This window comes from Tetrao urogallus (genome assembly GCF_951394365.1).
Source record: "Tetrao urogallus genome assembly, chromosome: 19".
NCBI classification, from domain to species: Eukaryota; Metazoa; Chordata; class Aves; order Galliformes; family Phasianidae; genus Tetrao; species Tetrao urogallus.
The window spans coordinates 2,600,659-2,621,995 of record NC_136832.1 but is presented as its reverse complement, the minus strand read 5'-3'; the positions used below and the strand labels follow the sequence as shown (position 1 = coordinate 2,621,995).

Here is a 21,337-nt window from a genome sequence, read left to right as displayed (position 1 = left end):
AGCCCTCCGTTTGCAAATTACAGCCATTACCCATAGAGGACCTCTGGCTACCGCACTTCCTTTATTCAAAGTGCACATAAATACAGAGACAGAGACAGGAGTTTTCCTTTAGCAGAATCCAGGGATGAGATCGGCCAGAGATTATCATTCAGTAACGGAACAAAAAACACGCAACGGAACGCGACAGGTAGAAATTCTCCAACAGAAAAGCTACAGGAGATGTGAAGAACCATCCTACAGCAGGATGCTCCCAGCACAGATCCCCAGAAGGACCTTGCTGAGAGCATCAGAGACCTCCTGAGTGTTTTGGTAGCCTCCAACACCCTAAAACCACCCTCGTGTCCAAACCTATCAGCAGGTCGTGCCGGGATCTCCACCCGGTTCAAGCTTTGCCTTGAGAAGTTCCACAGTTCTGGGGCTCGGTTGATCCTCTGAAGTAATTCAACTGTCCAACCATTTCCTATCGTTACTTTTAGCAACGTGCTCTACGGGCACCTCCCACCCCTCCTGCTTTAACCTTCCGCCCAGGAACTGCTTGGCTTCTGGCCTCCCGTGCACCAAATTAGCCCTACTGAGGTTCTCCAAAGCCACGGACACCAGGTCCTGCCCAGGCGCTTCTTTTGGTGCTTTCTCCCCATTGCCAGGTCATCTGCGCTTCCTTCCCAGGCTCAAAGTGCAGAAATCCACACGTGCACAAAATAAAAAGTCGTCCAACGTAAAAGTCATTGCAAGAACACAGAAATCTCATCCCTGAGAATCAGAGTTAGAGGTTTTGATATTTTTGTTTCGTTTTCTTCTTGACAGGCAATTAAAAACAAGTCTCTCTCCATCTGCCCCCAACACAAACGACGCACCACGGGACACGGCCGCGGCTCCCGCAGCCCAACTACAACTCTAGACATGCAATGGGAAAGGTGCAGCTCCTCTGGGAGCATCACTGCAGCTCTCCCACAGGACCTAAACATCTGCCAACGAGACAACACCAGACAACGAGACAAGGCCAGTTCCAACCGCTGCAGTTACACCCTTCCCGCTCTTAACAATTAAATCATATTTAAGAAAAGAAAGCCAGATTAAAAACAAACAAACAAACAAACAAAAAAAAAACAAACAAAAAAACCAACCCAACAACAAAAAAATCACCAAACCAACCCCAAAACGTGTTTGCCTTCCCCGCTACCATCTTCCAACCCAGCCCAGGCAATGTGCTCGCCCTGGGAGCTCCATCCCCAGCTCCTGCGGGCGCTGCCCCAGGCCCCGCTACCCCCACGTCCGATGCATCGAAGCAAGAGTTTGCGTCGTTGTTGCCGTGAAAGATTTCAAAGGTTAGGCACTTAGTAGTGAACAACTGGAGCATTCGGTAGAAACGGTGGGACCTGGAATGACAATTGGACTAATTCTCTACATAAAGAGTAACTTTTTTTTTTTCCTTTTTTCTCTCTTTTTTTTTTTTTTTACTGTACAATTTACAAAAATGCACACAATGAAAAGTTAAAGTTCTATCTAATAGCTTGATATAAAACCAATAGCATTTCTTCTGCTCAACTCTACGCTTTTTTCCTTTTTTCCTGTTTTGTTTAGTTTTTTTTTTTTTGTGGGTGTGTTTTTTTTTTTTTTTTTTTTTTTTTTTTTTTTTTGCTAAATCAAGCTTATATTGTAAACAAGACAAAACAGTGAGGGCATGTTGCAGTCAACAGGAGAGAGGGACAGGAAGAAAAGTCTCAGCAGCAAGGAAACAGTCCTTAGGAAGGAGCTCTCGTGTGGCTTTCTGGTGGGCGTGGAGGACCCGAAGTGGTGATGCACGTGAGAGGTCCGGGGCGAAGCAGCGAGTTCCTGGGAAGGGTCGCTGTGGCTGAACATCAAGTCCCAATGGACTGTCCTTTGTTCTGATCTGTGGGTTTTCTTCTTTCTCCTCTCCCAGTTCTCTAGGTAGATCTCTTCCCTCTTAGCGGGAAATGAGATAAAACACGGGGTCGAGCTTTGTTTGCCGGTGTCCCTTTTGCAACCCTGACTCCTGCCCAGATAAGGGTGGGGAGAGAAAAAAAAATAACTTAGTAGTAGCCCAACCTCCCACTGACCAATCAACTGGTCAAACAAATTGGCACCAAACAGTGCCAATCCCAAAAAAACACTGGTGGTCTATTTGTCTGCCGACAGGGATGGCTCCATGCGGACCTCGCGGTTGGGCATCTGGTGCACGTTTTTGAAAGCAGCAGGAGGTGGGGAGAGGTGTGCTGCCCCCTGGGAGGGAGCCTTCTTCCTTGGTACATTTCAGTGGAAAAAAAAAAAAAAAAAAAAAAAAAGGAAGAAAAAAATGAAAAGAAGAGAGAGGCAGGAGAGAGGCTGCACAAATGTCTCCGGAGGTCTCGGAGCGGGGCAGAGCAGTTCTGGCAGCAGGGGCCACCCCCCGGCACCGCGTGTCTGAGCGCACAGCCTTCCAGATGATAAAACTCATCAACTTTCCCCGTGTGCGCCTCCGAGGGTTTGGCTGTGCCGCTAGCACCAGTCGTCCTCGTCGGCTTCGTGGTAGTAGCTCCGTCCCCTGGTGCCAGTGCCGGGCCCCGTGTTGAGCCCCAGCGTGTAATGGTAGCCATTGGGCACCCGGCGTGCTTGGTGAGACTGGGAGGTCAAGGAGGAGACGTAAGAAGTCCTGGAGGAACGCCCCGAGTTGGTGGCCACGGCTTCCTCGAAGGTGAGCGTGTCCTCGGGCGCTGCGCTCACCGGGCTGTCGGCGGCGTCGCGGTGGCCCAGGTAAGGATCGGAGCCGATGCGGGCAACCGCGGCTGGGGGCGGCTGCTGGTCCCCACGCAGCAGCGCGTTGTGCTCAGACAGCCCGCGGCTCAGGCGGCCCGGGGAGAAGGGCGGGAGGCCGCCCGGCGACGTGCCGAAGTGGACGGGCGAGGAGTTGGCGGTCTTGTAAGTGATGCTGGGGCGTGGGGTCAGGGGGGTCTGCGGGAGCTGCCTCCGACCCCGGCAGGGGGTACTAGCACCAGATGTCGACAGCAAGGGGCTCCCGTTAACCGAACCACTGCCCTACATCAAAATTGGAACAGAGCGAATGAAAAAAATAACAACCAAAACGAAAAGAAGAAAAAGAAAAAAAGGAAGAAAGAAAGGAAAAAAAAGAAGCAAACGCCGGACGAACACAAAGGCAGGCAGGTGTAAAACAGAAGGAGAAGCAACAGGAGGGAGAGACAAGTCACAAGAGGAAAGAGAAGGAAAAAGAGAGAGTTTAGACACGCACAGTTAGGGGAAGGAGGTTCTCGAGAAATAATTAAACAGGAGATGGGAAAAGTTGGAGAACTGAAGTTCTGCAAGCAGTAGGTAAGGACAGAAACGACTGGTAGGACGCAAACTGGTAGATGGCTCCAACAGAGCCTGGGGAGAGGACCCACAGCACACACACCCCAACATGCCCTTACCTCTGCGACTCCGTGAGCAGCCCCACAACCTGCTGTGTTTGTTGGCAAACACAATTTGGCCAAAAAGCGCTCTGCTTTGGGGCAAAGTTTTTCTCAGCTTCAGCCAAGAGCTGTGAACATTGGCACTGGGGGTCGCTTTTGTGCTCAGAACTGAATTATGTGGGAGAATTTTGGGATAGACTTTTTTGACAGTTTCAATTGGAACGTGTCTTATTCCTAAATAGATACTTGCTGAGAAACAACAACGAAAGGACTTTTTTTATGGGCTCTAGCTTTTCAACAAGAGGGCTTCTTGAAGAAAAACACTGAGAACTGTGTTCACGTTATGCTCGTTAATATTGCACCCTCACTATTGGAATGGAAGAACAAACTGGCAGCTCCATCAGTTACTAACAGGGATGCATGGGAGAAAACTGAGCTACAAAGGGGAAAAGAACCATGAGAAGAGAAGCAGTCCATGCTTCAGCACTTCAGTTCACCTTCTCCCAAGGCAAAATAGCCCTAGGAGCACATTTTAAAAGTCCCTCACTTTTCAGGATCCGGTCTTTTGGGACCAGGACTTAATTTCTCATGAGTAACTTTTTCTTCTGTAGCAACATCGAATTGCTGCTGGTTGGGCTAGCCAGCAGTGCCTGTTCTGCTCTGCTCTGTTGGGTGCTCATATGACTGGGATGCAAACTCTTGTCCTTCAGAGCCTGCACATTGGATCTTTGCCTTTCTTTTCTTCCACTTCTACCCTTTCTGCTACAGGCAGGTCTCAGGCTTTCTGCATGCTAATGGAGATGATGGGGAGGATCACCACCACTCAGTGACCGAGTATTTCCAAGGGAGGATGCCAACCTTTTGCACGGTCATACATTACAGCGTACAAATGGATGCTCCAGCACTGGAGGTGTTCAAATTCAGGTTGGATGGGACTTCGGCCAACCTGATCTTCCAAAAGAAATCCCCACCCATAGCAGGGGCTTGAACTAGATGATGTGTCCCTTCAATGCAAATAATCCTACGATAAGCAGGACCTTAAAGCTCTGCCTTCCACAGTCTTCCATCTCCTCTATTTTAAGAGGGGCATGGAGAGTGTACATTCCCAGCAGAAGTAAAGGCTCTCCTCCCACCCTGCATCTCCTCACCTGTCTGTGGGGACCTTGCTCAGGTCCACCATTGGGCGAAGTGGGCCTGCTCTGATCAGCAGACTTGGGCTGGGATCGGTCCCGGCTGCCATAGCGATCACAGGAGTAGAAGCGCTGCTTTTCTGAAGAGGAGGAAGAGTGCTGCTTCCTCTCTTGGGACCGTCCACGCTCCTGCTTCTTGTCCTTGGAAGAAGATTCACCAGACTGGGCCACTGAAAGAATATTAATTGGCGCTCACCAACGTGAGAAGAACACTGAAATGTGGAGCAGGGACCCCAGATGACACATAAAGACTGCTATGGACTAACCCTCGTTAGAACACAAAGCTCTTACCAGCTTCCCCATCGGCCAGCTGATGTGTGGTCCTGTCCAAGGACTTCTGCTTCTTCTCTTTCCGCCGGTGGCAGCGGTGGTGGTGGTGGTGATGCACCTGGTCCGTGGGCACGCGTTCCAGGGAGTACTCATAGAGGTGCATGGGATGAGGACGCTGCGGGGTCAGCGTGGAGATAGAGCGCTTCATGGGGCTCGTGTCCGGGATGGGCTGCGGGGCACAGGGCACACAGAGCAGGGTAAGAGGACGAGCACCTCACCTTGCTCAGCTGCTCGTTTCTCAGCACCGGGTGAGTTTTATAGAGATAGACAGGGGCAAGGAGGGGCAGGAGAAAAATAGTTCATTGGCTCTAATTGGAACGGGCAGAAGAACTTGGAATGGTGGACTTAGCGGTAAGTTCGAGGAGCAAATGAGATCTCCATTTGCTGAAATGGGCTTTACTTTCAGTTTTGTGCCAATCCACAGGGCGCAGAGCAGGGATGCAGCACGTCACACCACACACAGCCTCATGGGAGTCAACAGGAGATGAGCAGGGGCACAGGGCAGCACAGTAGCCAAGCATCTCACAAAGGTTATTCTCCAAGACCAGTTCCACCCAAAGCTGCTTCAGGGCCTGGGATCATCCCAAAGCAACTCCAAAGAGGGAAAGCATGAAAGCATTTCTGGGCATCACATGGAGAGGGAGAAAAATCAAAAATAAAAAAAAAAATGGGCAAGGTACAGGCTAAGCCACCAAAGAGCTACAGCTGTCTTCCTGCACCAGAAAACCACTTCCATCAAACTGTTAAACCTCCCCTCTTGTCCTGCTTGTCCCAGCCACAAGGGCATCAAGAGCAATGATAGGACATCATGTACACTCTGCAATTTTACCAGCATATCTCCAGAAATAACTACTCAGGGTCGCTACTGCAATTTTCAAACCATCTTGGCTTGACAGCCAAGCACAAGAGCTCTGCACAGCAATCCAGCCTCCCACAGGCACTGCTGGGTGCTGTCTCTACACCAGTGAAAGCTCCAGCCTCTGCTCTCCTCCCTTTGGGTTCAAACCTCACAACGATGCTCTGTAGAACACAAGGTAAATGGGCTGCAAGACAAATGCTCTCACATCCTTTTATCTTCCTGTTGAGGTGTAAAACTCAGAAAACAAGGGAAATCCCTGTGTTTCCTTCTCTATCACTCTACTGGTCTCCAGCTGCTTTGCAGAGTGCTCTCAGGTGGATACAGGGCTTCCATCCACATTCTGCTGGCTTCCCGAGGTCTGTCATCACATCTAGGCTTCTTGCTAGAGGGAAGCCATGCAGCAGAATGGGGAGGGAGCTCAGGATGTCCTTTGGTTTGAGGCTTGTTCGAGTTCTCAATCCAATAGGTGTCCCAAATGACACTGCCAGCAGAACATTTACTTTGCTCATGGTAACCTTTCCAGTGAGCCCTGCATTATTTTTACCATCTATACTCTTCTGTCTGCTTTGCCTGAATTTCAGATCTCTGCTTCCCCGTGATATTTACATAAAGCAGAGCTGTTTGGATTGCAGCCCCAGTTGGTATTTTGGAGAAGAAGAGCTTCCCAGCGTGCCACTGTGCATGCAGAGGTGCAATCTCAGCTGAATTTTTAGTTTCTGCTCTCTCCTTCAAGTTACTGAAGTGTTGACTTTTCCTACCACAGTGCTGCGTTAGAACTGGAAAGCTTGTCATGGACACGAGGAAGATACGGTTGGGCAGCTGAGGTGGGGACACAGCATCACACTGCTGTTTGCGCAGCGGTGCACAGCTACAGGAGCAAGGCGAGCTGCTGCTTCGTTGCTCTCCTCCCACAGCCCTTCCTTATGTACACTTTGTAGAAGCAAGAAATCATATTTAGGGCTTCACTTTCGTCCTTCACTTTTTTTGTTCATTTTTGTTTGCTTTTTGCCCACTTCTGTACTGTTGAGCCTAAAGATGGAGGAAGTGGGAGAGGACCGTAAACTGGCAGTCAGATTTGGGAGTTCACTGATGTGGGTAAAGAAACAAAAATACTTCTCACTAAAAGCATTCAACAGGGTTTCCTAGGTCATCCTAGGAGCTACCAGAAAAACAGGCATTTCCCAACAAAAAGCCAGCCAAATCCATACGAAATGAACATTTCTATTTGGACCCAATTCTGTGCTTATTCCTGGGACAGAAGTCCTCACTGACACAAACAGGAGGTGGATCTTAGCAAGGCAAAGCCCATCCTCCCCAGAAACCCCAACAATGCTCTCATTACGTTAATGGGGCACACACATGAGCCCCGGGAGACCATACCATAACCCTTCACAGAGGTACTAATCGCTTCTTCATTACCAAACTGGCAGTTTTCACTTCCTAAATCCCTGAGCAACAAGGCATCGAAAAGAAATGAACAAGCAAAACGAAGAAAATCCCTGCTGCTACAGCGTGCGGCGTGCAGCTGTGGGTCGAAGGGATGGCAGCAAAGTGGGGAGAGACAGCAGCTGCATCGGTGCAACATCGTACTCCAAATGAGAAGGGAAAGAAGTAAAGGGTTAAGGAAGGTTAATCATTTCTTAACACGGATTTAATAGGATACAACTTAGTGCAAACTACATACTGCTAGGTAACTCCCAGGTGACCGTGCTTTGCTCCTCTGCAAACAATTCGGACAAGATGAGAGACATTATTTGAAGCAGCCCCACAGTACAGCCATTGTCAGACACCGCAGCAGATGTGCAGCAGACACGATGAGGGTGGGAGGGGAGGCGGTGGGGAGCAGGACAGCAAAGAGGCAGGGGTATGGAGAGCATAAGGGATTTGTTTTTAAGAGGGGAGTGTAAAAAAATAAATAAATTAATTAAAAAAAATGGAGGAATAACAGATAAATAAGATGTCCAGAAAACAGAAGGAAAGGGAACGTATCGCAAATAAGAGTTGTAAGGAACTCAAAGATTGGGGCAGTGGAGCAACAGATGAGAATTGGGGGGAGGGAGGGGGAGACACACAGAGAGGACATTGGTTATTTGGCTGAAGCTACAACACCAGAACATTACATCATTACACGAGGTTAGATCTGCTCAGATATTACGGGCCTGATTCATCATAAGATCAGAGAGCTTTGGTGAGGGCAGTCGTGCTCTGGGGGACAAGTACTGTGCCCCTGCAAGCAAACACTTCTGGAAAGATGGAGTGGTGGAAAGTGACAGGCTTTGTCTCTGTGTTGGAGCGTTTCCCAGCAGCGTGGGAAGACATTGCTGGGACTGCTCTGGTCTGGGTGGGACCAGGCAACACTGGAGAGGTCATAAATCACAGAATCATTGAGGTTCAAAAGACCACTAAGATCATCTAGTCCAGCCATCAGGTGCATGAAGAAGCAGCTCAACTCTTCCTCAGAGAAAACTGCGGCTGCAAGGTGCAGTGAAAGCAATCCAGAAGGTTGCTAAAACCTAAATCAGCCATATCTGCTGCAACAGAGAGGAGTTTCCCAAGACAAAGCTTACACTGTTGGCTTTGCTGTTGGTCACTACATTGCACTGGAAGGCTATCGGAGGTCTAGGATAAAGGACAACTTTGTTTTGGGAAGGCTGGAGGGAAGCAGTATGGTTTGTTTGGGGGTCTGTTTCTTTCAGTAAGCGTCCTGCTTAGTGTTGCTGATAGCTCAGAGAATCCCAGAAGACAAGATCCCATTCAGTGACTTGCTGGAGCTCTCACACAAAAAGTGGAGTTTCTGACATCAGCTGGGAAATTTGTTAGCCAGTGAAGCATAGCTTACATCAGCCTAAGCACACTGGCAAAGTTTTTCTATCTGCTGGAGCCATTTCCACCTGTGCAATACATGGCCTTTGAGTTTTGAGGGGCAGCACATCTTCCGTGTTCTGCTTCATACGAAGAGCAATGGGGAATGGCTCACAGCCATGGGCTGCTCACTTCTTTCTGTATGAATCAGGCCCTTTGAACAAAAGACACAACTGTGAGATGTTCTGACACACAAGAGGAGGAATGGAGTCTAGAGAGCACCTGGGTTAACAAGCAGTGAACACACACAATGCCCAAAAACGGTACGTGAAAACCATGATCTCCTGTGCACTGAGGAACGTCCACAATTAATCACCAAATTGCTGTAAAAGCCAACTCTAATGATGAGGTTTCTTTACAAGAAGTTAAACAAGGAAAATGAAATCCTTAATGACATATTACCAATCACAACACAGGATACACTAATAACTGTGGGAAGAGGAAAACACAGGAATACTGCTTAATTTCTCAGTAGAGCCTTCCAGGCACAGTCTCCCTGGTATTTTCCATACCTCCTGCATTTATCAAAGAGAACCACAGGAAATCTCCAGCTTATTTTATGGCTGGGGCATTGGAGCATGCTTCAGCTGTCTGTCTGGATAGATGGCAGACAACTGGCAGTGAGAAACATATGGCTTCTAGGAATACAGGTTGGCAAACACGTCTGTCCCCAGGTAATCAGAACAGACATTCTTGGGTAGGCAGTCACCATTTAGCAATCCAAAAAGAGGGATTTCTCTTGCTTGCTTTTTGCTGCAACCAGGAGCAAGTAAATCTGCGGACAATGCTGCGTTGCACATGAATGCCTGTCATCCAAGCAAAAAAGCCTGGCTACCAGGCGCCAGGTTCAGCTTCCAAAAAAACCTCACAGGCAGCTGACAACAACAGCTCCAATCCCTTGCCATGCTCTCAGCCTCCCTCCCCCAGCTTCCCTCACTCACCTGAGTTTCGGCAGCCAGGCGCGGCATGGAAGCCGCCCGACCCTGGCTCTCCAGCCCTGGTTGGTGCTCTCCATTGGCAAGCGTGGGGCTGATTTCCCTCATTTCCACCACCTGAAGCAAGAAACAGTGTTAAATACCAAGGCCACAACAGCTTCAAAGCCCCTGTATTAGCAGTATGCTGCTAATCGGTGTGTGAAGAGGTGCTGCTAGGGAAAGAGAAACTGGGAGAAACCCAAATTATTCTCTGTCAATAGGGTTGTTTTCAGCAAAGACAGCAGTGAGCCACGAACCATGGCAATGAATCATGGAATCACAGAATCATAGAATGGCCTGGGTTGAAAAGGACCACAATGATCATCGAGTTTCAAGCCCCTGCTATGCGCAGGGTCACCAACCACCAGACCAGGCTGCCCACAGCCACATCCAGCCTAAATGAATCCCAGCTCTGACCTTTGACACCTCTCCTCTGGGTTTATACACTAATAATAATGGGACAACAAGGAAGACAAAAGCCTAAGAGTCCCATCTCAGCAGACGTGTAGTGTTATCAGCAGGATAAGCACATCTGCAAACACAGCTAACAGACTTGCTTTCTCTCCATAATGTTCAAGCAAGTTTTGGGTGGTAAGAGAGACAATGCTTGTCCCAGAGAGCAGTGGACCTCTCCAGCTCTCAGAGAAGTGTCTACCTTGACATCTATTAAGATCTGCTGCATTTCACCCAGTTTCACCTGTTTGCTTACCCGTTCAATGGGGATCTCCTCTGAGTGGCCTCGTTCAAAAGCTGGTGTCCTGGTTTCATAAAACACATCCTGGGTGCGTTGGGTCCCCCAGGAACTGGATTCTTTGATCCCACCCTCTGGGGCTGGCCTGCCAGAAGGTAAATTGGAAGAAAAGATGAACTCTTTTGCAAAAGGGTTTTGCTAACTTAATTGTGGCAAAGGTAAAGCATCCAAGTAACCTCTAACATTTCATTTCTGAAACCAGCTGAAGGGTAGTTGGTGAAGCTATTAAGTCCTGTAGGCTTCCCCAGGGCCACTTTCTTTATAACTCAAAGATCCCTTGAGCAACCAGGAAAACAAAGAAATCAGCACATTCTTTTTCAGTAAATGAGGAAATCGACCTCTGCAGCTAAAGTTCTAATGAAGCAAAACAGACTGTTTTGGAATTCAAGCAAATTGTGTATGTAAAAACAGACAAATAACCTTAAATGATGCTGGTCAAGCGTAACTGCGCTCAGGCTAAGCTGAATTCACTGAATGTACAGGGGTATTGCAGCCCTAGGTTTTATGTCTGAGTCTGCAGTTCATCTCCTGAGGTATTTAAACTTCAGATCTCTATCATTAAAAAATCCATGGCATTAGTGACCCTGAAGAAAGTCACCTGAGGAACAGGAAATGGAGAATTGATTAGGGATTGCCATTACTGTAACTGTTCGGTAAGCTTTCTATGGAGGTGTTATTTTGTCCAAAGAGAAAGAGTCAGAGATTCTGTCCCAGACAGCCTTCAGGAAGTTCTTGCTGTTATCAAGTGCCATAATCTTAAAGGACTTGTCTGCTCCTGGTGTCCCAAGAACTCACTGCATTAGTGATCCATTGGTTGGTTAGCTTGGGATTTATCTGTCTGTTTTGCAATGTTCCCAAATTTCTATAACCAAACTCACACTTAAAACTGGCCACAATGAAAAACACTGTATTAAAGTTTCAGAGACCACTAGAGAAACACCCAGCTTTGGAGAACCCACCAGTACCACCATGTGGAGAGCTGCATTGATAGGAGGTATTTCGACAGCCACCAGTGGAAAGCTGTCCTGGCCACACGTGAGGAGGCCCTTGAGCTTGGAGACACTGGAAATGCTCCGCACCACCACAGCAACTGAATCAACAGGGGAATCAACTGAATCAGGGTTGATGTATCTGCCCTCCCTCAGTGCCCCTGCTCTGTATCACAGATACTCACAATGTGCCCCCGTTGTTGAGCGAGGCTGAGCTTTTCTGGCGCAGGAATGCCTTCGCATTGCTGAAGGCTGAGGGTTGGGTTTGCTCCAAAGTGGCCTTCAAGGGGTGGAAGAGTGACACCGGTCCGGGCTGTGAAGAACAAAGGATGGTTGTAAGAGATGGAGCTGAGTGTGGAGAGGATGCACGGCACTACCCAAGCATCCCCTGCATCCCCAGACTTTCCGAGTGCAATGCACCGGTGACTCCAGTGAGAACTGCCCACTGCTTGAGAAGCAGCTGCAGGAGAGGGAGGACAGGGAGCGGCATCCCCAGTACCTGGCAGAGCCCCCCAGGAGGCTGGTGGACTTGTTCCCTGCTGTTCTTGTTCTGTTTGTAGAAGTCAAATATCATGAGCGCTGCGTAGACCTTCCCCACAGTCATCTCATCAGCTGGTGAAACGCAGGAGGTGTTCGGGTGGAGAAAGGGAAAGGAGCAGGGGAGGGGTGGATAAGTCAAAGAGCGTGAGAAACATCAAAGGGGTGTGAGAAACAAGGTGAAAGAACAGGCAACGTGAGAGTATTGAGGCAAAGCAGACACAGGGAAAAGAAAAAAAAGAAAAGCAAAAAAGGTTATAACAGAGTTCTTCAGATCTTTGCCAGTTGCTGCCTTAACGTCTGAGGAGGGCGGCCCCTCGCCCCTAACTCCCAATGGCAAACATTGACAGAGGCTGGGTGGAAAAGAATCAGGCAGAGAAACTCCATGGCACTGTCAGCACTGCCAACAAAGAACCACTACATTAATACCAGATCAGCAGCAAACTTTTTATCAACAAAAGAGCCTTTTCTGTGAATTATAGTCAACCGGGGCATAGCAGGCTAACGTACATCTCAAAGTATTTCATTTTTCCAGATGTCTTTTTCACCCTCCCAGCTCTTCTCCCCTCCTTTCCCTACCCAGCAGCTGAACAAAAAGGAGTTAAAAGACACAAAGGCACCATGAGAAGTGAGGAGGAAAAGAATTCCGTAGTTGCTACCCACTGATCTGCACCTCCTCAGTTCCCTCATCTGTCTTAATTAACTTTGCCTTTATTGCTCTGCACTGTTTCTCATTAATCAGGAATCCGAGCCCTTGCTTTGGCCAATCAAGATAATGGCAAGCTTTCCACTTTCTCAGCACTTTCTCCTGGGATATCATTGAGCAGCACAAGGTTCCAAGATACCTCACTTTTGATTCCGTAAGTTCTCAGCAAACTTTTAATTTTCTTCTCCTGGTTTTCTGCAGCAGACTGAACCCAGATGGCAAAAATTGCTCTCCTGCCCTTTGAGGCACAAGCTGGAGGCAAACAAAAGCTAGGAACAACGTCTGAAAGAAGCCACACAGCATTGGTCTCTTCTCAGCATGGTGCTTTTTCTAAGGACGTGAAACCTACTGTAACGTTAAGGAAATGCAGGCCTAAATTTGACCTCAGCTTACCTGCTCCTTAGGTGGTCACAGAATCATTAAGGTTGGAAAAGATCACCAAGACCAACCACCAACCCACCCCACCATGCCCACTGATCACGTTCTCTAAGTGCCACATCTCTATGTTTTCTGAAAAACTCCAGGGAAGGGGGCTCCATCACTTCCCCTGGCAGCCTGTTTCAATACCTCTGTGATCAGCAACACCTGCAAGCTGATCTACACTGGGTTTCTTTGCTGCATCCTGCGCATATGAACTGAGTACCTGGTTAAGGCTCGGGACAAAGCAGGCATGAAGGGGGGAAAACCCATGCCAGGCTTCTTGGAGGACTGGGTGCTTACGTTTGTGAGGAGGCACCAGCAAATCCAGTGTCTTCTGGGACAGGTTGGGCCAAACCAGAGAGATCTCCTTTCTCAGCTCAGCATCACACTGGTGCTGCTTAACACCCCCTGAAAAAAAGGGAGAGGAAACAAGAAGGCACACGAGTGAAAACCCTCATTCGTTCAGCACAGCAAGCACAGAAAACACATCCCCCACTCTCCTTCCTCGACAGCACCAAACCAGAACCAGATGCAGCAGGAAACTACAGAACACGACTACAGCGTGTGAGCTCAGCAGGGCCAGCCCCAGCCTGCTGGCCTGTGCTGTCACCTAAGGCTTAAACTTCAGCCCCAGCCTCTTCTACCTGATTGCATGTGCTGCCCAAGTTCCATCAGCAGAAAGCAGCAGCACCTGCAGGGTGTGATGCAAAGGAGGTCAGCGATGATTAGAAGCCCTCCCCAGCAGCAGTCCTTCCTGAGCTGTTTGGCAGTGGGACGTAAGCAAACTCTCAAAGCACTGTGCTGTATCAACAGCATCAAACGGGAGCCACGGAGCAGCGTAAACCAGGAGGAGCTGAACACTGCAGCATTATTCAAACGGCCAAAGTGAGGTCTCAGTACACAAGTGGAAAGTGATTAAAGTATATGTAAGCCAACAGGCCAGCTCCCAGCTGAATGCACCACACAGCAGGCAATTAAGTAGTTCATCTGAATGACAGAGATTATTTTTCTAAGAGGAAAGTAATGGGAGGAGGCTCTGGGTGCTCTGCTACATGGCAGTCTGAACTCCCACACTCAGTCTCATTAGGGAGGGTTTATTAAGGGCCTGTTAGCCTTACTAAAGACTCAATTAAATGCAGCACATGAAACCTATTCAAACCAAGCAACGCAGCAACAGAACAGGTCGAGAACTCACAACCTGCAGCAGATAGAGGCCTCTGAGCAATGCCTGCACTATCAGCCAGGCTGGTTCTCTGCTTTCTCTATGGTGCATGGTTAAAAATTAGAAAGGGGGGACTTTTGCAACTGAAAAAGCCTGCATGAATTACGCTGCTGACAGCCAACTAGAACCCTAAAATAAGGCAAACTCTCAGGGCTTCAGTGGCTTTGTCCAGATTTTATTACTAAAATAAGGTGTTGGCCCTAAAATCCCAGAGAGTCTTAAATGCATCCTTAAATATGAGCATAATTAGGGGAGTCCTTCTGGAACCTCAGAGTTTTTGTGTTCTTCTAGCATTGCCAAAGCATCAAAGATGAAGTTTCAGTAACAGACTAGGAAGGCAATTAATGCAGAGAGGTGGAAAGGCTGGCCTAAGGAAAAGCACAGCATTCTAACCCAGCCCTGCCCTTTGCTCACAAGAGCACTGTTGCCTCCTGTTAGCCTCTAAATTAGGTAAAACAGTGCTTTGGCCCATTGTGCCTTGACTGTGACCCCAGCCAGCCTGATTAAACAGCGTAACGACCCATAGAAAAGGCTGGTGTGTTTTACTACCTTGCAGTGTTTAATTGGGAAGTGAAGTATATGCCTGAGTAAGCACTTAAATAACAACATTTTATCTCAGGGCAGCTCGGAGTGCTCTGAGTCACTGCCTCACCACAAGCAGACAGTAACACTGTTGTTTTTTTTTTTCTCCCTCATGCTGGAATAATCACAAAGTGAGGTGCAGAAACTTGTGTCTATTACAGGGCATGCATGGGGCTCCCAGCTGAGCTGGGATGGCCAAAGCTCTGCACATCTCCTAAACCAGGATACGGCTGACCAAAGGCACAACAGGGCTCAGGACTCCCCTCTGCTGCCTGTCCCTGGAGCTCTCTCATATTTTGGGTGTACAGAATGAAAATGGGATTTCCACCTGGCTTGGCACTGCTGTGGTTTCAGGACTGCAGAGCAGCAGGCAAGCTGGGGTTCAAGCCATGCAGCTGTCATTCCCTTCCTCTCACCTGAGGCAAGCTTGATTTCCAGAGCAGTGCGGATCAGGGCCATCAGCGTGGAGGTGAAGTGGACTGTCAGATCCTCGGGTGAGATGGGCATGTTCATCCTCACCAGGCGCTGCGGGAGGAAAATGGGCACTGTCAGCTTTGGTCAGCATTTCTCCCCCTACCCCTCCCCTTCCCTCCTGAGAGCCCCTATTAATAGCCCCATTGCAAACATGAGCCCTTCTCCTTGTGTTAACCTTTTGTGCACTGAGCTCAGACATCAACTCCATGCAGCTGGCAGCTCCTTTCCTGGAGCAGGGCTGAGCTGCTGTTGTTGGCTGCGATGGATCGCCAGCATTTGTACTGCAACGCTATATGGAGATTCCTTCCAAAAGAAGCTGGTCTGAATATCCTCATCCCATTTCAGAGCCTATCACTCTGCTCCTGATGGTCTTCATCTACAGTCCTACCTGCAACCTCTGGACAAGCAGCTCTGCAGACCTTGGAGCGCTCCCATGATGATGCTTTTTGCACACAGCCTGAAGCACATTTGGGGCATACAGGGCTAATGAGCTTTGTGGTTTGGCCCAGTTTGGGTCTGGCTGCTAATATGTAAAAGGATAGAATGTTCATTTTTTTGGAGACTCTTGGGTTCGATCTTGGACCTCCTTTACCTATGAGCATTCCAAGAGCTGTGAAGATCTCCAGTCAATGAGCTACACAGCTCCATCCAGGTCTTACCCTTAGGGGAAGGAACTGAGTGGGTGAGAGCAGGACTCTAATCTCCTTCTCCCACATTCTTTCAGTCTGCACATGGAACAGTCCCCCAGAATCTGCACGCATCTTCCAAGATCTTTAGACCTGGTGGCATCTCCTTCCCCACCAGCAATCAGGACCAGCTCTGATGGGACAAAATCATCCCTCCTATATGCAGTACAGACCTGAGCACAGTGCTTCAGAGGCTGTGGCTCCCTTAACATCTGGCGTCTGAGTGTGGAAACGCAGACGAGTGGAAGCATTCTCCGATAACCTTAGCAATGCATTTAAAGGTTGGATTTCTTCTCCTTTGGCAATCTCCTCGTTTCTCAGCTCCTCAGCTTTCAAAAGCTGCTGAGCCTCGCTCGGAGCCTTATCAAAGCAGCCCCGGTGTTTCCGCTCCCAGATTGCTCCTGCGCCCCGAGGAAGTCACCGAGAATTAATCTTCGCTGTAAGCCAAGCAGGAGCCTGGCCGGGGCCCCTCGCTTGGGAGGGAATTTCATCCAAGCCCAAAAGCTGCTTAGGCTGTGGCTTTGATCCCTATCAGTGTTGCAGAACCCTCTCTTTGTTCAGCACCAGCCGCCGTGCTGCCGCAGCACTGAGCACAGGCGCACGGGAGAGCGCAGCGCCTGCCCTGCGTGCCACGACACCGCGCAACACCGAGGGCAGCTTGAGAAATCACCAACACGCAGGCATTGTGCTGCTGGTGCTGATGGGCACGGGGCATTAATTAGGTGAAAAAAGTCTGCTTGTCAAGCAAGCTGATGTTTGGCAGAGCTGAGACCCATCCTCCCCCCTTTTTATCTTATTACGCATCTTCGGATTTCATGGCACGGTGCACAGAGGACTCATGTAGCAACTGACCCTGTCTCCTGAAGGCTGAGACGAACCACTGCAATCTCAAAGAGCTCTTAAAGCGTGCCCAGAGGTTATCAGTCGTGTCTGACAAGCCCCTGAGAAAGTGAAATCAAAGCCAAGACTCCCCTCCCTTTGTAACTCAGTGACAGAAGCAAATGCTGGCAAAGCCACAACCGTTTTCTCTTTTCACTTATCTCCAATGAATAAGCATTTTAATTCAGACTTTCCCCTCAGTGCACAAAAAGGTAGCACAAGATTTCTGCATGACTGTGAGCCCAGAGACCAGCAGTCCCATCACATCCTGCCGCAGTGGGACAGACAGAATAAAGAGCTGGAGAGTGAAAGAAGATGCATGGCAGAGAGGAACAAGCAGATGAGAAATAATCCCTCCAGGAGAGCTCTATCCTCACACAAACCAGCACTAAAAACCTATTGTGGGACTGCAACATCCCAGTCCTCTCCCCCAGTTTCCCAGACTGAATTCCCCAGAAGTGTGGAGGCAGAGCACAGCAAGGCTGCATGAAGGTCTTTCCTCCTCAATTGTATTCAGGAGGGATATTAGTAATGTTAGGAGGAAGATTTTCACTCAGAGGGTGGTGAGGCACTGGCACAGGTTGCCCAAGGAGGCTGTGGATGCCCCATCCCTGCAGGCATTCAAGGCCAGGCTGGATGTGGCTCTGGGCAGCCTGGGCTGCTGGTTGGTGACCTGCACACAGCAGGGGGTTGGAACTGGATGAGCACTGTGCTCCTTTGCAACCCAGGGCATTCTATGATTCTGTGATTTAAAGGGAGGTTTTCAAGAGGTAGAAAGGAGGTTCAAGCTTGCGTGTGCAACCGCACACTTGCTTTGCTGAACAAAATACCTGCACCCAAGGCAGCACTGGGTGGGACTGCTGAGAACGGCCGCCTGGAAGCGTTCCCAAATCACAGCCCTCTCATCTCCCTGCTTTCCCTTTTTCTAGACCCCAGAAGGACCCCATATGAGCATACTGATGGGGATGGCAGGGAAGTTTACACTGCTCTGGGTTGCTACGGGAATTGATGGCCACAATCAAGGGCTGTTCAGGTGAATTAATTCGGGGCAGTGAAAAAGACAAAACCAATGCAGACCTGGCAGGACGGTGCTTCCCATGCTGCTCCTCTTCCTCCTTTTGTCTCCCATGTCCAATAGCATCTAAGGAGGAGTAGCAGCAGCAGCTGGAGTCCCTGTTTCTTTTCCCAGCGCATGCTTTGGGACCCATCTCCAGCTCTGGGATTTAATCAGAAGGTTTGGGAGGGATGCAAAGGGAGCTGGCATGGGGGATCTCATTATGTTTCTGTAGGAAAAGGTCCCCGAGGGAGGAGCTGCAATATTGTCTCCAGAGTCTCCTAATTAACTTTGTGTACCACAAAAAGGAGAGCGATAACAAATGGTAACTGATTACAGCTGGGTTACAGTAGGTGATGCTTTTTGCTGCAGTTGCTTGTATGGTCAGAGGGGTGCAGGCATCTTCCAGCACCAGCAGAGATTTCACTGCAAATATACAAAGACACGGGCAACAAGGAACCAGAGCTTTGCATCAGGTGGAGTTGGCAGAATTTGTGCCTGCTCAGAGTTTGGTTTCTGAGTGTCTTCTGCCTGGAGGCTTCTGGGGCAGTGTTCACACAGACAGTGAACGTGCTGCAGAAATGGGGAAATTCATGCTGGTGTCAAAATCCAGGCGAGGGTAAAGCAGCACCTGGGTGAGGCTGAAATCTTTTGCTGGTTCCCAGTGTGACCCAGAAAGTGAGCACTGAGCTCGGGCTCAAACATTTGCCCAAGTATTGGCAGAAAGAAGAGCTGGGAAAACAGCTGGCACCCTGATGGATTTTAATTATTAAGAACACCTCATCAGCAGCTCCTGAGCAGCCTCTGGGACAAGAACTGCTCTGGGAATAATTTTCAAATGTGAATGAATTCAGGACAATGGAGCACTGCTTGCAGAAAACGAGGCTGAATTTGGTGAATAAATTATTTGCTATGAATAATTCACTCCGACCTAGTTGTAATTATTCTGCTCTGCTTTAACTCTTCTCTCATCTTCAGAGAGGCTGCCCAAGCCTTCCTCCCTTCGATGGCAAGGGTGGATTTAGGTATAGGGGAAAAATTCTTCACCGTGAGTATGGTGGAATAGTTTCTCAGGGAGACTGTGGGTGCCCCATCCCTGGAGATGCTCAAGGCCAGGCTGGATGGGCCCTGGGCAGCCTGAGCTGGTGGGAGATATCCCTGCTCATGGTGGGGTGCTGGAGCAGGCTGCAAGGTCCCTTCTAACCCAACCACTCTATGAGTCTATGCTTCTATGAACACTGACCCTGCCCTAGCACACGGCCAGACCGCTGCATGGAGAAGTCCTGTCACACTGCACAGAATTACAGCAGCAGCACAGGCATTTCCAGCACCCATTTTACAGACCCTCCCTGTGATGCACAGCATGGCCAAGCAATGTGGCAGCTCCTTGCATGGAAGGAGTCCTTCCTGCAGGTCAGCGTGCGTAGCTGGGACTTAAAATCATGGAATCATTAAGGCTGGAAAAGTCCACTATGATCATCCAGTCCGACTACCAACCCCAACATGCCCACTAAACTACGTCCCTCAGTGCCACATCTCCATGTTTCTTGACAACCTCCAAGGATTTGCACTCCTCAGGTGTCCTGCCACGTCTCTGTGCAACAGGCACTCACTTCCCCACGATGTTTCCTCCAGTGGAGGGAGGCCAACAGCCACGAAGCACGCAGATGCCCGCTGAAAATATTGCTACTGGTGAATAGCATTTGGAAACTGAGGACCCCTCACCGTAGACAAGCTGATGATAAGGGGCCTCCAAGTCTCAATAAATGAGAGTAAATGTACCCAAGAGTTCCCAAACTGAGTAAAACCAAGCAACCCCAACCAGCCAATGGGCCAGAGATCCAATCTCAAGGCACTAGAGTGAAGTCAAAGTGATTTTCTCCCCTTTTTTTTTCGTTTAACCAGATAGAAGAGATTTTAAAATGCATTTTAAAATCATTTCCCATTTCCCCCACCCTGGCTGCAGGATAGAGCTCTCCTGGTGCCCCAGGACCCCACATGCACAGCAAGCTCTGGCCAAGGCTGGGCACACAAACCCAAGAGGACAGCTGAGAAAGGGGAACCAGAAAGCAACAGAGAGGAAGGACAGCAGCCAACAGGGCTGCAAGGAGGAGAAAACCCAAACGAAACAAACACAGACATACTGAGAAGGGTGACGACTGGGGAAAAAGCACACAAAGCCTTTACAAATGGAGAGGACTGGGAAAAATTATATATATGGAAAGGAAAAGGATGGAGGTGTGGGTCAAAAGGGCTTTTGCCAGACAGAAGAGGAAGTTTTAAAAAAATCTATATTGTCTCGTGGAGAGGGAGGGAGCAGAAATGATGCAGAGACCATGGGAAAAGTTCAGAACTGGTCTCGGCTTCGTACTGCTGTGGTTTGTGGCTCTGTGATAAGGGACCAAATGAATCACATTGCCCTCAAACTCAGAAACCTGATGTACAACCTAGTTGAGGTTTGGGCTGTTCAGTGGGAACCCCTCTCTGCTTCTGGTTCAGCCACACATAGGCACTTTCTAGAGGTTTCTAAGTAGATAGGTAAAAATTAAACAGCTCTTTATATATATATGTATATATACATATACATATATATACATACATATATCTTAAAAACAAACCATCCGTGTGTACCTAGCTTCTGTGAATTTTCTCTGTAAAGACCAATTAAACCAGAGACCAGCTAACTCAGAAGGAAAGGACAGATTTGGGAAGGCACAGCTGCAGTGCCTGCACCTAGGGAGTTCCTCTGCAGCAGCTGAGAGCCATCACAGAGAGACACAGAGACTCCTCACTATGGAAATCAGCCAAAAGCCTTGTTTAAAATGCTTATTTTAATACGTGTTATTTATATATTCTTTTTTTTCCTCCCTTCCTTTTAAAGGTTTGGAGGGGAAGGGGGGAAAAAGTGACAGCTTTACGCTTCTGGCACACGTGTGTGACCTCAGAGCTGCAACATCTCCAGCTCCCAGCAGTGCCTGCTCCCTGTGAAGCCAACGGGAACTCAGAGGTGCTAAAAGGAGCCACCGATTGCTCTAAAAGCTTTGGGGTTTCTGTGCATAATTGGTACCTTTGCAGAAGTATTTAACTGTGTGGGTATCCATCTGAAATAGCTAGGAGGGCATTAAGGCAGCCGGGTTTCTTGAGTGGATTCATGGTAAGGTGGTGACGAGTTGTTCAAACAGAAGTGCTCCTTTAAACAGCTTCTATTATACCATCAAACTCGTCAAAAATGAGTATGGAAAAGATACCTAACTGCCTAGTTTTAAGGTTCTGCTCACTTTTGCTCTTCATATCCCAAAACACGGAGGAAGGATCTTGCAGAAAGCCATATCTGAACCTCTTTCTGCTGCTACGTGTCCTGGCAGGCCTGGGTTTTTTGGCTTAATTAAAGTTCCGAAACCTGGCTTTCATAAAAGCT

The 21,337-nt window shown here is 48.8% G+C and overlaps 1 protein-coding gene across 2 annotated transcripts in view; it reads right to left on the bottom strand.

Moving 5' to 3' along the window:
* Positions 1-2,496: 2,496 nt before the first annotated feature.
* Positions 2,497-21,337, bottom strand: part of LOC306953785 (voltage-dependent N-type calcium channel subunit alpha-1B-like) — a gene marked incomplete at both ends in the record, with an annotated part of 257,528 nt that continues 238,687 nt past the window's right edge. The window contains 10 exons of one of the 2 annotated variants that reach the window (XM_079544765.1): positions 2,497-3,033; positions 4,553-4,764; positions 4,886-5,093; positions 7,468-7,503; positions 9,587-9,697; positions 10,329-10,455; positions 11,545-11,672; positions 11,859-11,971; positions 13,323-13,430; positions 15,243-15,351. In XM_079544765.1, coding sequence (XP_079400891.1) covers positions 2,497-3,033; positions 4,553-4,764; positions 4,886-5,093; positions 7,468-7,503; positions 9,587-9,697; positions 10,329-10,455; positions 11,545-11,672; positions 11,859-11,971; positions 13,323-13,430; positions 15,243-15,351 — 1,689 coding nt within the window. Of the gene's footprint in view, positions 3,034-4,552; positions 4,765-4,885; positions 5,094-7,467; positions 7,504-9,586; positions 9,698-10,316; positions 10,456-11,544; positions 11,673-11,858; positions 11,972-13,322; positions 13,431-15,242; positions 15,352-21,337 lie in introns of both variants that reach the window. The other variant, XM_079544766.1, reaches the window with a different exon arrangement.